The 12,577-nt window shown below is 60.9% G+C and overlaps 6 protein-coding genes across 6 annotated transcripts; 2 read left to right on the forward strand and 4 right to left on the reverse strand.

Annotated features, from left to right (window-relative positions):
- Positions 1-19: 19 nt before the first annotated feature.
- On the forward strand, positions 20-2,501 carry GGS23DRAFT_547693 (methionyl-tRNA synthetase). Its single transcript, XM_051515105.1, has 3 exons — positions 20-369; positions 434-1,698; positions 1,833-2,501. Exons 1-3 carry the CDS (start codon positions 162-164, stop codon positions 2,133-2,135), a joined length of 1,776 nt encoding a protein of 591 aa, XP_051376006.1. The 5' UTR covers positions 20-161; the 3' UTR covers positions 2,136-2,501.
- A 1,406-nt stretch (positions 2,502-3,907) lies between these two features.
- On the reverse strand, positions 3,908-5,490 carry GGS23DRAFT_169463 (pyridoxal-phosphate dependent enzyme). The gene is made up of 3 exons (XM_051511542.1): positions 5,293-5,490; positions 4,968-5,197; positions 3,908-4,873 (listed from the first exon to the last, which is right to left on the reverse strand). The coding sequence occupies exons 1-3, from the start codon at positions 5,376-5,378 to the stop codon at positions 4,020-4,022; spliced, it is 1,170 nt and encodes a 389-aa protein (XP_051376007.1). The 5' UTR covers positions 5,379-5,490; the 3' UTR covers positions 3,908-4,019.
- Positions 5,491-6,134: 644 nt separating this feature from the next.
- Positions 6,135-7,259, reverse strand: GGS23DRAFT_169485 (uncharacterized protein). Its single transcript, XM_051511543.1, has 2 exons — positions 7,152-7,259; positions 6,135-7,018 (listed from the first exon to the last, which is right to left on the reverse strand). The coding sequence occupies exons 1-2, from the start codon at positions 7,195-7,197 to the stop codon at positions 6,465-6,467; spliced, it is 600 nt and encodes a 199-aa protein (XP_051376008.1). The 5' UTR covers positions 7,198-7,259; the 3' UTR covers positions 6,135-6,464.
- Positions 7,260-7,702: 443 nt separating this feature from the next.
- GGS23DRAFT_169512 (uncharacterized protein) lies at positions 7,703-8,200 on the forward strand. The gene has a single exon (XM_051511544.1). The coding sequence runs from the start codon at positions 7,787-7,789 to the stop codon at positions 8,096-8,098; it is 312 nt and encodes a 103-aa protein (XP_051376009.1). The 5' UTR covers positions 7,703-7,786; the 3' UTR covers positions 8,099-8,200.
- Positions 8,201-8,308: 108 nt separating this feature from the next.
- Positions 8,309-8,836, reverse strand: GGS23DRAFT_592626 (uncharacterized protein; the record flags this gene model as incomplete). Its single annotated transcript, XM_051517905.1, has 1 exon — positions 8,309-8,836. One exon carries the CDS (start codon positions 8,834-8,836, stop codon positions 8,309-8,311), a length of 528 nt encoding a protein of 175 aa, XP_051376010.1.
- Positions 8,837-10,675: 1,839 nt separating this feature from the next.
- On the reverse strand, positions 10,676-12,379 carry GGS23DRAFT_592627 (protein prenylyltransferase; the record flags this gene model as incomplete). The annotated part of the gene is made up of 3 exons (XM_051517906.1): positions 10,676-11,553; positions 11,607-12,239; positions 12,334-12,379. The coding sequence occupies 3 exons, from the start codon at positions 12,377-12,379 to the stop codon at positions 10,676-10,678; spliced, it is 1,557 nt and encodes a 518-aa protein (XP_051376011.1).
- Positions 12,380-12,577: the final 198 nt, after the last annotated feature.

Below are 12,577 nucleotides of genomic sequence, written 5' to 3' on the forward strand. Positions count from 1 at the left end.
TTGACCTCCACCAGCAGACTGGGATGTACCTAGACAGACTCGAATGGAAAATCTGTGTCGACACCAAAACATGAAGCTCCAGATCCTGCCCGCTACCAGCCACCTATAGCCAGTCGCAAAGACGAGAAGGAAGGGGAAAAGGCAGGGAAAGTCTCCATGCCATGAAGAGTCAGTGGGGCGTCTTGAGCCGGCGGCTATCCATAGGCGGGGCTCGGCCGACGGCGCACCACGGCTGGAGATGTCAATCATGTCGCGGCGGCCAGACGCGGCGCAAGCCGTTTAGCACCACCGCCGCCGTCCGTGACAGCGACAGGGATGGCGATGGTAAGCCGTACTATGTGACGACGCCCATCTTCTACGTCAATGCCGGTGAGTCGGGCCCTACCAAGGCATAGTGTCCCGCGTGACTGCTGATACCGACCCCGTCCGGAAGCGCCTCATGTCGGCCACCTGTACAGCATGGTGATCGCCGACGTGCTCAAGCGATGGAAAGTCCTGAAGGGAGAGCGATCGTTCCTAAGCACCGGTACGGACGAGCACGGGATGAAGGTGCAGCGCGCCGCCGAGCTCCAGGACGTCCAGCCGACGGCGCTCTGCGACGCCAACTCGGAGATCTTCCGGGACCTCGCGAGGAGGGCCGACATATCTAACGACTGCTTCATCCGGACCACGGACCCGGCGCACCGCGAGGCCGTCGAGCACTTCTGGGCGCGGCTGCGCGAGGGCGGGCACATCTACGAAACGAAGCACGAGGGGTGGTACTGCGTCGGCGACGAGACCTTCTACTCGGACAAGATGGTGGAGAAGCGCGTGTCGCCGCAGACGGGCAAGCCGTTCACGGCGTCGATCGAGACGGGCAACGCGGTCGAGTGGACCGAGGAGCGGAACTACCACTTCCGCCTGACCGCCTTCCGCGAGCCGATGCTGCGCTTCTACGCCGACAACCCGAACTGGGTGGCGCCGAGCAGCCGCTTCGCCGAGGTGATCGATTGGGTCAGCAACCACCTCGAAGACCTTTCCGTGTCGCGCCCGGCGAGCCGGCTCAGCTGGGGCATCCCCGTGCCCGACGACCCGAGCCAGACCATCTACGTCTGGGTCGACGCGCTGATCAACTACATCACGGTGACGGGGTACCCGGGGTGGCAGCAGGGGACGGGAGCCTGGCCGGCGGACGTGCACGTCGTAGGCAAGGATATCTTGCGCTTCCACGCCGTATACTGGCCGGCGCTGCTGATGGCGGTCGACCTGGCGCTCCCGCGCCGCATCCTCAGCCACGGGCACTGGCTCATGGAGCGGCAGAAGATGTCCAAGTCGACGGGCAACGTGGTGAACCCGTTCGGGGCGATCGACCGCTGGGACACGGACGTGCTGCGCTACTTCCTCGTGTACCACGGGTCCGTCGCGAACGACGCCAACTACGACAACGGCCTCATCCTCGATCTAGCCAAGAAGGGCCTCCAGCGCGGCCTCGGGAACCTGCTGAACCGCATCGTGGGCCCGAAGCTGTGGGACGTTAGCTACGCGGTGGCGAAGATGACGGGTGACGAAGACCGTCCCGGTCTGGCGTTCCTACGCCTGCCGGCATCTGTCGACGCCCATAAAGCGCGCGTAGAGGCGATCACGGATAAGGTGCAGGCGCACATGGACGAGTTGGATCCTACCGGGGCGCTAAAGGAGATTATGGAGCTCATCTTCGAGGTAAGTTGGACCACGAGGTTACGGCCCTCTTCCCCCTCGCCCTTCATCCCTTTTCCTTTTTCCGCTGCGGTCTCGGGTCCCCCCCCCCCCCCCTTTGCACAGCTCGCTAACCTGGCCTTGAAACGTACGCATAGACGAACAAATTTGTACAGGAGACGTCACCGTGGGTGGCGGCGGGGACTGGGCGGAAGAGGGAGACAGACCTGATCGTGTTCTACGCGGCGGAGTCGTTGCGTGTCGCGGGCATCCTGCTGCAGCCGTTCATGCCGAACAAGGCGAATGAGCTGCTCGACCGCCTGGGCGTGAGCCGCGAAACGCCGCGGCGCTCGTTCGCATTCGCGCGACTGCAGGCGGACAACGCGTACGGCAAGAGTCTAATAGAGACGGGCAAGGGGGCGTGGAAGAGCCTGTTTCCACCATTTAAAGTGAGTGATTGATGGCCTGCCCTGCCGGAGGTAAGAGAAGATGGGGATGCAGGTGAAAATGACGAGACAAGAGGCCAGCTCTCCGTTGGAGAACGTTCTGTGTAGGCGTATTCCCACACTACGCTGGGCTACGCCATGGTTTAGATACCCCTTGGGTGCGGAATCCAGTACAAGCCCCCCCCTGCCCTCCCAGCCAGCTCACGAGAAGGACATGTCTGGTTTGTAGACGTCACATTAAACAGCCCATCTGGGAGGAATCCGAATAAGCGACGGTAAGAGTCTGGTTATAGCCAACCGGTAAGAAGACGTAGCCGCTGAGTACAGGGACGAATGCAAGGACAAGCGTAGGTAGGTACCTATATACCTATGTTATCCAGCTTATAGCGATCAAAAACGGGGTGCTTAAAAATGAAGAAAAAAACCCGCAGTCAACCCTACCCTAACTCTTATTCTCAACTGCGGAATCTCAACATCATCCCAGCTAAACACCTCCCTCGTCCATAGGTACATTACACACTCATACCGATGCGCCACGGCTGCACTTCTGGCTCACTTACTTAAGTCCCTACACACCACGTCTCGCGACTCTGCTCAGCGGGACGCGATGCGATTGAACGAGAACATCGGTCAGTGAAGCCAGCCCGCCAGCCTGTCGTCTTCCTGGCGGCCTACGCCGAGAAGGCGGCCGTCGCTCGGCACCAGCGCTGACGACGCCCCACGCAGCCGTGTCGACGCGCGACGTGCTGCTCGTGCCGTACGACGCGCACCACGTGCAGCAGTACCACGCGTGGATGGAGGACCCGGTATGCTCCTGTTCTGTTCTTTTCACGCCTTCCCCCCCCCCCCCCCTTTCCCCCCTTCCCGCACTGCCCCGTTCCCGCATCCGGGACGCGAGGAAGAAGAAGAACAGACCGGAGCTAACTGCGGGGGGTGACACGTGTAATAATAATAAAAAAGGCCCTCCGCGACGCCACCGCCTCGGAGCGCCTGTCGCTCGCCGAGGAGTACGCGAACCAGCGCCCGTGGCGCGCGGCGGCGGACAAGCTGACGTTCATCGTGTGCGAGGCATCGGGGCCGGGGGCGGCGGCGGCGGCGGTAGTAGCGGCAGGCGTGGCCGACGCGCCGGCGCGCATGCTCGGCGACGTCAACGTGTTCCTGACGGAGTGGGACGGCGACGACAGCGGCGGCGGCGGCGGCTGCGCGGCCGAGATCGACATCATGATCGCGGAGGCGGCGGGGCGCGGGCGCGGGCGCGGGCGCGCCGCCGTCGCCGCCGTCCTCGCCTTCGCGCACGCGCACCGCGCCGCCCTGCTCGCCGAGTACGGCGCCTCGCTGCCGGGGCCAGGCGCCGCGCCGCCGCGCCTGCGCGCCCTCGTCGCGAAGATCCGGGCCACCAACGCCCCCAGCCTCGCGCTGTTCGCCGGCCTCGGGTTCGCGCGCCGCGGCGGCGTGAATTACTTCGGCGAGGTGCACGTGGTGCTGGAGGGGTTTGCGGAGGAGGAAGGGGAAGGGGAAGGGGAAGGGGGCGAGGGGCAGCCGATGTGGAGGAGGGCGCTCGAGGGCGCGGAGTACCGAGAGCTGGTTTACGATCGGACGGGACTGAAGGCGGCAGAGGGGGGGAAGGAGGGAGGCAGAGAGGGATGAGGTGGGTGGATGGGCAGTGGGTTCCGTAAGGCTTGGTTGGGAGAGGTGTTTGGGCCCAGGACAGTAGGATAGTGGCCTGGTCTATTCCTCGCGACGCCCCGAAGTGCCTACACCCCCCGGCGCTACAAAGGCCGCAAGACAGTGGCTAAAGAAGACGATGATACGATAATGGGCTTCCTTATTTACACGTGCCTTTAGTGTATCTATTTCTTGACAGCATCTGGCGCTCTACCCCCCTCCTCCGCTCCCACATCACTGCCCCGGTCCCGTCTTCAGCCCAAACTTCTCCTGGTACGCCCGCAGCAGGTCGAGCGAGATGTTGCTGCCGCCGCACACGATGACCACGACGTTCTTGCGGGCCCACTCCTCGTCACCGAACCCTTCGTGGCCCCTGCCCTCCTCCGCGGCCAGCAGCCGCCGCAGCTCGCCGCTGTACGCGACCGCCAGCGTCGCCCCGCACGCGACCTCGACGAGCATGCGCGCGTCGTCGGCGAACCGCGCGGCGGCCGCCACCGCCTCCGCGTCCGTCACCACCACGCTGACGAGCTTGCGCCGCTGCCGCTGCCGCTGCTGCCGCCGGCCGTCGTCGTCGTCGTCGTAGTAATCGTACTCCTCGGTCGCCCACCGGAACGTCCGCTCCGAGACGCGCGGCGCGCCCAGGCTCGTCGCCACGCTCGTGATGGCGGGCAGCGCGACGAGGCGGCCGGCGGCGAGGCTCGCGTGGAGGCTCTCGGCGCCGCGGGTCTCGGCGACGACGACGGTCGGGCGCTTTCCCCCCGCTGCCCTCAGACGCCGGCCCGCGCCCTCGTCCTTGCCCTCGTCCTCGTCCGCGGGCTCCGGAGCGGAGGCCGCCCCGTAGTTCCGCTCGACGCCCTCCATGACGCCGTTGAGCAGGCCGCCGCCGCCGCAGTTGCATAGGATGGCGTCGGGGGCGGGCGCGTCCGCGGCCAGCTCGTCGACCAGCGTGCTCACGCCCGCCCAGATGTCCGCGTGGTCGAACGGCGGCACGTACACGCCGGCCGGGTCGCGCGCGAGCAGCTCCGCGCGCAGGTGCGCGTCCGCGCGCTCCCAGTGCGCGCCGACCTGGTGGACCTGGGCGCCGAGGGCTGCGGGGGTAGCCGGGGGCCGTGTGCCGTCAGCTAGCGGCGTGGTAAAGGCGGGGGGTGGGGGGGGGGGGGGATGGGATGGGACGGGGCTCACCGCGTATCTTGTCGATCATGTGCGCGGGCGTGGTCAGCGGCACGACGACGGTGCAGGGCCGGCGCAGGGCGGCGGCGGCGGTGGCGCAGGCGAGCCCCGCGTTGCCGCCCGACGAGCAGTAGAAGCGCGCGTCCGGCCGCGCCCCCGCCGCCGCCCGCATCATGTGCCCGATCCCGCGGGACTTGAACGACCCCGCCGGCTGCAGGTTCTCGAGCTTCAGGAAGACGTTGCTGCGCTCTCCCCCCCGCCCCTCGGCGTCAGCGCTGCGGCAGAGAGAGAGAGAGAGAGAGAGAGAGAGAGAGAGAAAAGAGGGCAGGGCGCTCACCACCCGATCGCCTGTGAAAGCGCCGCAGACCGGATGCAGGGCGTCTCCGTGTAGAGCTCCTGCGGCTCTGGCTCGTAGGAACCCATCGCGGCCCCTCCGTCCGAGTGTGTAGGCGCGTTTGGTGAGGGTGGACAAGCAAGTATCGTCGTCAGTATCGTGCCTGGCGGCCGCGGTGCCCCGGGTAGGTGGGCCGGCCAGATTCTTCGAGACCTGGACCGAGTCAGGGACAGGGTTTTAAATTCAGACTTCAGAGGACGCAACTGGACTCTGGACGGTGGGTGTCTGTGCACCTCTCGCCTGGAATGGACGGATGGTCTCTTATAACGCAGGGAGCGCTCCGATTCCTGGACGATCGACGACGTTAGGGCGTACCGGCAAATGGACAATTTATACCTACATACTTAGCATAATGACCAACCCTGGGGATCGCGGTAGGGCAGCACTGCAGGGTCGGCTGATAAGGGGGAACCTGCGTGTGGACGGGGCTGGTGTCCTACGGCTGCGAAGACGGGAGCGAGAGAAAGCAGGGGAACGGGACTGGGAGGAATCCGGTAACGGCCTGCGTGCGCCCTCCCGTCGATTGCCGACGCTGGCCGGTTTGCCATCCATAATTGTTACCTAACCGGCCCAGGACCGCCAGCCCCCGGGCTCCGGGGTCGTGATATGTGATTCCTCGCAGCCCCCATGGGGATCGGCTAGCAATTACTGCAATGTGTAGATATGGCTGCTAAGGTGGAAAGTGGCCTGGACTTGGGCCGGTTTTCACGTCAGCCTGTAAATCATTCACAGCCAACCGGTTCTCATATCGGTCGTAGGTAGTGAGGGTATTTGGTTGGGACGGTGGCAGGGAAAATAAGTCTATCATTTTGTGGTCTTCCCTGTATGTCTCCTACCCCATAATGCGAAGATATGCGCACGCGTGCATTCTCCTATAGCTTCCCTCCGTGCTACGTGGAATCCTCTGTAGTGTTGACCGCGACATGCGGTCTAGCATCCTTGACCCTATCCGCTTCTCACGGGTGTGCGTGTGCCGGCTGTGTGGCTGCCGCTACTATTGATACGATCCACCTGTTCGCATGTCTCATCTCCCCTCTCCATCGCATGTGAGTTTGGCCGATATTTACTACTCCTCCTACTTCTCCTCCTCCTCCTCCTCCTCCTCCTCCCAATCATCACAGGGCCCGGAAGTTCTGGCTGACAATCACCCACTTTCTGAGGTTCCTGGGCGCGTTCCGGGCCCAGGCCTCCCAGTGCGGGACCAGCAGGAAGGCCTCGTTGAAGCCCTTCTCCACCACGTCGGCCTTGCTCCCGCCGCCGAAGATGGCGCCCCTGCCGTCTTTCGCACCGCTGTTGGCGCCGCCGCCGCCGCCGCCGCGCCCGTACTTCACCACGCCGCTGACCTGGACGGCGAAGCTCATCGCGTCGCCGTCCTTGACCTTGGCGCTGCTGCTGCCGCCGGCGGGGTCGGGCTCGCCGAGGACGTAGTGCGGCACGACGGGGTGCGCGTCGAACGAGGTCACCTCGTACGCCACCGGGCGGCCCTGCGCGTCCAGCATCGCCTCGTACTCGGCGACGCCCCCGTCCGGGCTGAGCACCTTGCCGTTGATGCTGATGTCGGGCTTCACGCCGGCGCCGGCCAGACGCGCCGACGTCGACGCGTAGAAGGGCGCCAGCGGGCGCCGCTTGTCCAGCGCGTCGTAGAAGTGCTCCACGAAGGACTGTGCGGCTGTGGGTGTGTAAGTAAGGACTCTAGGCGATAGGTAGATAGGTAGGTAGAGGGGTGTATAGTAGAGGAAGTGCGTGGAAGTAGATTGGCAAAGGGTCTCGACGTGTAGGCGACTAAAGGGGGTTGCGCTCACATTCGCTAGCGACTCTAGATAGAGTCTCGGCGGTTGGCAGCGCCATGTCTTTTTCCTTTTGCACGATGCTCTTTATCCTCTCGCCTTACTCTCGCAACTCCAGCTGACGGGCGCGAGAAACGGCACCTGTCGGCCGATTAAATCATTCCAGCCCCCCACGGCTACGACCAGACAGGTGGTGCGAAATATGATGGATGTCTAGGGCGAGGAGAGAGAAGCCTGAATATGTAAGGGAGGACGGGGTTTTCCGCGGTACAAGGCTGACGATGGGGGCCCGGGATGCACTCGGAGCTCAACAATACAAGAGTAATAAGACGAGGTCGAGGGAATGGGATGAAAACGAGAGGTATCGTCGCCAGCATCCGCCTATATGCTACCAAACGGTAAGAATTACGATGTGGTTTTGGTGGCATCGGGTAAGTGAATTAAATACGATAGCCTACCAGGCTGAGCACACTGTGCGCGGGGCGGGTGGGGGGCCTGTATAACTAGGGTAGATTGGGCGATAAGACCGTGAATCACGCTGGAATGTAGGAAGAAAAACACGGTGTCAATAATACACACTCCATACCATTTCTATTTCCTCGCCGCATAATTACATAGTCGGGTCAGAACTAACGGGTTCCTACATACATATGCACCTACACCACGCCGCCGAATTTAACTTGTTACGGTATGTTCTCAAAGCCTTGCTTGCCTCTTTGCTACTATTTTCTTTTCTTCATCATTTAGATCGCAGTCTTCGCCGAAACGACGAGCATTCCCTCGACATCGGAAGATGTACGCTCACCTACGCTAGGAGCTGCTGTCCCGCGACCTGCCTAGGGCTTAGATATGTATGTGCGCCTTTATTCCCAGGTATGCTTGAGATATGCCTCGATGCTTCTAACCCCAAAGTTATGAAATCTTGCGATGCTCCGCGGTTTTCTGGGTCGGGTTGGCGATGACTCTCTATATATACGCTCGATAACCCAGAGCCTTCTCGGCCTGTCCGAGGCTCCCCACGCTGTCCGCCGCTATGCGATGCCGGTCGTATCCATGCCGCGTGTTTCCTGAGTGTATCTTCATATTTGTATTCCTCCCGCTCCACTCCCATCCTTCCATTCCTTTCTTTCCTTTTCGTCCCCTCTCCTGTGTATGTGCATAGGTGTATGTTTCTACCTCGGAAAACGCCACAGGCCCAGCCGCTCCACCACGCTGTACCCCAGGCCCAGGTAGTCGCACAGGGCGACCCAGTTGTCCGCCTGCGCGGCTCTCTCGAGCGCGAGCACGTCGAGCTCGAGGAGCTGGCGGGAGCGCGATTCCCGCGCGAAGAAGGACCGGACCGGCTGGGCGTGGTCCGACGACGCGGCACCCCGGGGCAGGATGAATCTGGCGTTGGGCTCGGACCGCGCGATCTCGACGAACTGCGCGGTCGACGGCACCTCGATGTACGTGTTCGCCGGCGTCGCTTCTCGGTAGTCGAGGTCGCCCTCGAGGCTCTGCTGCCGGGGGCCGTGGTGGCGCCGACGGTAGCCCAGGGTGTCGAGGGCCTTGCCGAGGGCGGCTGTCGCGGGATGCGTCGTCCGCAAGACGTAGACGGGCGACGGGGCGACGGGGCCGTCGAGCTGCTGCGTGCTGTTGCCGAACGAGGTGTGGATGTCGGCAGACAGCCAGCCGAGGCCGAGAAGCGGCGAGAACCTCATCGTTGCGGGGGACTGGGTAAGGGTAACTCTCGGGATCTCGGTATTTCGGTGTAGGTATTTATCTCTCTTTTTGAGGGGGCTCGAGCCGCGGAGAAGTAGACGCGATTATAATCGCCGAAGGTCGTCACCGGCCGGCCAGCAGAACTTCCGTAGGCGAGGAGAAGGCAAAACAAAGGAGTAGCTAAGAGAGTGATAGACGATGATTTGTGTAGATTTGATAATGAGTGACGTTGTCTTGACCGCTCAGCTCAGTCGACAAGTTTGGTATAGACGTGGGCCACGACACATTTGTTCGTATTAGATTCCTCGTCGGTGAGACGACACGACGCGTCCCCGCATCTACAGTATGTCTCTACAGCAGATTCGAATCCGTATTCCTGCGACCCGTTGGCTGCGAATCTAGGTCAACTGTAGGTGATTTCGCACCACATCAGCCCTAAGAACATGGGGTTACCAGTTAGGTATCGCGGTCGTGCTGGGGAAGTGCCGAGCCGTCGGATCTATTAGTTAGGTATGTCTGCTATGCCGCAAAAAGTCGCCTTGTTTTCTCCGAATATGCCTACCTACAACGCAAAGGGGACAGGGACGATAGGAGAGAAAAGGAGAACTAAGGAATGGATAAGGCTGTAGAAGATCAAACGATCGAGGAAGTCCACCATCCTTACGCCCAAGCCCCTTTCCCCTCGCTATAATGGTTAGACGCCAGGGTGGGCGAGAGACCCTTCGCCAAGCCGATCCTTGGCCCAGGAGGCGTCGTTTAGGAAGACAGGGGGTGAGATCCATACATGGATAGACCAGGGGCGCCTAACCATTCTAATATTTCGCAGACAAACGAAATCAAGCAGCTGACATATATGGATACTTACCATAAGGCTTAGTAGGGCCAGCTGGGGGTAGATCCAGCATCTATGAGTATACTAGGTAGGTAGTTATGTAAATTCAAGTGAGGGTGAGCCACGAGCGCTAAAGGAAGCAAGCATAAGACGATCTGCGTAGTGCATATGCATCCGTACATACATACCATCGATATATCTATACCTCCCCATGTACCCTACGTAGATGGCAGCTTATCGTTACCTCGATATGCATCAAGGAATTTTACCTCAGCCCCTATATTTAGAGGCAGGTAGGTATATTCCATCCATATTCCATCCACCCATCCACTCGGTAAGGCTCCTACGGCTAGGTATCTGGTAACGATAATAATAGTAAGCGCTTTACGAACCCGAGATCGTATGGACAGACGAGCAGCTGAGCCCTCTTCCAGAATCGCACCCAGACCAGACCAGCCCGCCAAAAAAAAAGGCGATAGAAGATGATTTATCTTTCTTTTCGTCGGTGCTAACGTGCGTACATTATCGAAGGAGAGCCGCTAATAAAATACTAGATAGATGAGCATCATTACGCCTTGCCACACCGAAGCATCGCCTCCTACAGCGCGACACATGGATGTATTATGTAGTTGACCAGCTGTGCGCTGCGTTCGTGAACCATTGTAGCTTTCTTCGCCAGGGCCACGTATCCGTATAGATACTCCCCTAGCCCATCTCGCCGCGCCGGATCTCGGCGTGGCAATCGGGGCATGTCGTCGACGCGCGCGTAGGAATAAATCATTAGGCACCGCGTCCCGGGCAGGCAGCTTCGCGGGGATCTAGGTATCGTCAGATTTGCAAACCTATGGACCTACATGGCTGCGTCCGCAGAACCAACCGGCCAATCCATCATATGTATATGTATACAACACATACAACCATGTACGGGGGCCCTGCTATCCACGCGATCGGAGGTTGCCTTTCCAAATCGGAAGCGTTTGCTCCCCCTCCTTTATTTCTACCCCTTTCAGGATTGGTCGAGCAAGCCTTTCCTATATTCCCAGTAGCCCCGGCGGATGCGGTCCCACTTGAACGACAGTCTCGTCAGGCATAGCAACGCCTGCTCCTTCTCGCCGGCCTCCTTGTAGATGTCAGCTAGGAGGTCGAGCGCGTGGGAGCTGCGCACCTCCTCGGCGTTGTCGTCACCCAGGTTCTTGACGAAATGGCCGCTGAACTCCCTCGCGGTGCCGAGCTTCCTCCCGCCCTTGATCAGCACGCCCCGCAGATAGTTCCACGGGCTCTGGTTCTGCGGCGCCAGCATGATCTTGTCCTGTGTGTATGCGATCTCGCGGTCGACGACGTCTGCCGGCACCTTCGGGTCGTGCTCCGTCGCGTGGGAGCCGGGCGTCGTGTAGGCCGGGTCCGAGAAGACGACGAAGAAACGGTGAGACCACGCCGAATTATTGCGCACGTCGAGGTGGATCAGGCTCTCGGTGCTCTGCCGCTCGACGTCGCCCCACATCCCCAACTTGCGCACGAGGTACTGCCGGAATGTCCAAACGTGGTAGTTCTTTGCGTCTAGCGCCAGCATGCGCGTCATGAACGCCCGCTCGCTCTCTGCAAGTGCAGCCACATCCGAGGCCGACGTCGCGATGGTCGGGTAGTAGTGGTCCATTAGCAGCTGTCGGTGGTTCCAAATCTGGTAGTTCTTGATGTAGTTGAGCGAGACGTCGTTCAGCCACTCGATCTCGTCCGGAATCGAAATATTGAGATGCTGTATGATGGCGAATCGGTAGAGCCAGACGGTGTAGTGGGCGGGGTTTTTCGCTATGATATCTTCGGTGAGTCTCAGGCAGCGTGGCGTGTGTTCCTTGGACGCCATTACAGCGCGGAGGTAACCCATTGCTAAAGACGCGTGAGTAGCGAGAGCAAGGCAGGCAGAGATGCCAGAAACGTACCCTCGGCGTAGTCCTCGGGATACGCTATCGCTGCGAGAGCTCCCTCGGGCTCTGACTGGGGTATAGGCGTGACATCGTCCCAGTCGGGATCCAGCGAATACGGACTCAGCCTCTGCCCGTAGAGTTCTCTCTTTAACTCGGCCATCTCTTGTCGCCTGGCCCTTTCGACGTCCAATTGTTCGTCCGAGCAGGTGTATATAGGATGCGCGCCGTCGCGTCGTGGAGCGTCGTAGGCCCTCGCGTTGCTGGATTTGAAGAATATGCTGTCGTAGAACAAGCGCAGGTATCTGTCTTTCTTTTCTCCGTACGCAGCGTACTCCTCGAGGGTGTAATCCCCGATGTCTCGGCCGTTCTTGTCGCGGCCCCACTGGTCGTCGCTCGGCCGGGGCAGGCTGCGAAAGGGAATGTTGGCCTCGTTCACCCGCTTCCAAAACTCCCTCTGGGCTTTGTTCGAGAGCGTCTTTACCCTCCCCGGTTTCAGATACTCTTGGTCGCAGTAGGCTTGTCGGTCAGCCGGGGTCATGCCACTGAGACCGTGCTCTTCGTAGGCCTTCTGGTAGGGGTTTGTAGCATAGTACCGCTGCCACTCGAGTTCTCGGACAGTCTGCGGTTTCTTGGGCTCCTCTTGCTTAGCTGGAAAGTCGGATACCACGTTAGCCACAGCCGGCGCAGCGGAATCAAGGGAACAGCCATGAGCTTCCGTACGATGGCGTCAGTCATAACCTACGTTCGGCAGCTTTGCCCCGCGAGCCCCCTTTATTCTTAGGAGGCATAGCGAGAGGGACTGGTTGAGGCGGTTGAGGACGGACGGCGGGGTTTAAATACAGGGCACGTCGAGAGAGGAGCGTGTTGGTAGGTACCTACTGGTTCCATCGGGCTCTTTATCTATCGATAGGTACCCAAGAGAGCGAAAATGGGCGGAGGGGTACTTGCGTAGGTACCCCGGCGTCAGGAATGCCGCAAAATCTGAC

Source organism: Durotheca rogersii (assembly GCF_024521655.1).
Source record: "Durotheca rogersii strain YMJ 92031201 chromosome Unknown GGS23scaffold_2, whole genome shotgun sequence".
Taxonomy (NCBI): Eukaryota; Fungi; Ascomycota; class Sordariomycetes; order Xylariales; family Xylariaceae; genus Durotheca; species Durotheca rogersii.

Bases quoted from the DNA above. Each gene is read 5' to 3' on its own strand.
- GGS23DRAFT_547693 (XM_051515105.1), top strand. From the start codon at position 162: ATGAAGAGTCAGTGGGGCGTCTTGAGCCGGCGGCTATCCATAGGCGGG. The intron at 370-433 runs GTGAGTCGGGCC...CCCGTCCGGAAG, and splicing joins CATCTTCTACGTCAATGCCG to CGCCTCATGTCGGCCACCTG. The intron at 1,699-1,832 runs GTAAGTTGGACC...ACGTACGCATAG, and splicing joins TTATGGAGCTCATCTTCGAG to ACGAACAAATTTGTACAGGA.
- GGS23DRAFT_169463 (XM_051511542.1), bottom strand. From the start codon at position 5,378: ATGGGTTCCTACGAGCCAGAGCCGCAGGAGCTCTACACGGAGACGCCC. The intron at 5,198-5,292 runs GTGAGCGCCCTG...GGGAGAGCGCAG, and splicing joins CTTTCACAGGCGATCGGGTG to CAACGTCTTCCTGAAGCTCG. The intron at 4,874-4,967 runs GTGAGCCCCGTC...CTACCCCCGCAG, and splicing joins CATGATCGACAAGATACGCG to CCCTCGGCGCCCAGGTCCAC.
- GGS23DRAFT_169485 (XM_051511543.1), bottom strand. From the start codon at position 7,197: ATGGCGCTGCCAACCGCCGAGACTCTATCTAGAGTCGCTAGCGAAT. The intron at 7,019-7,151 runs GTGAGCGCAACC...ACACACCCACAG, and splicing joins ATCTAGAGTCGCTAGCGAAT to CCGCACAGTCCTTCGTGGAG.
- GGS23DRAFT_169512 (XM_051511544.1), top strand. From the start codon at position 7,787: ATGCACCTACACCACGCCGCCGAATTTAACTTGTTACGGTATGTTCTC.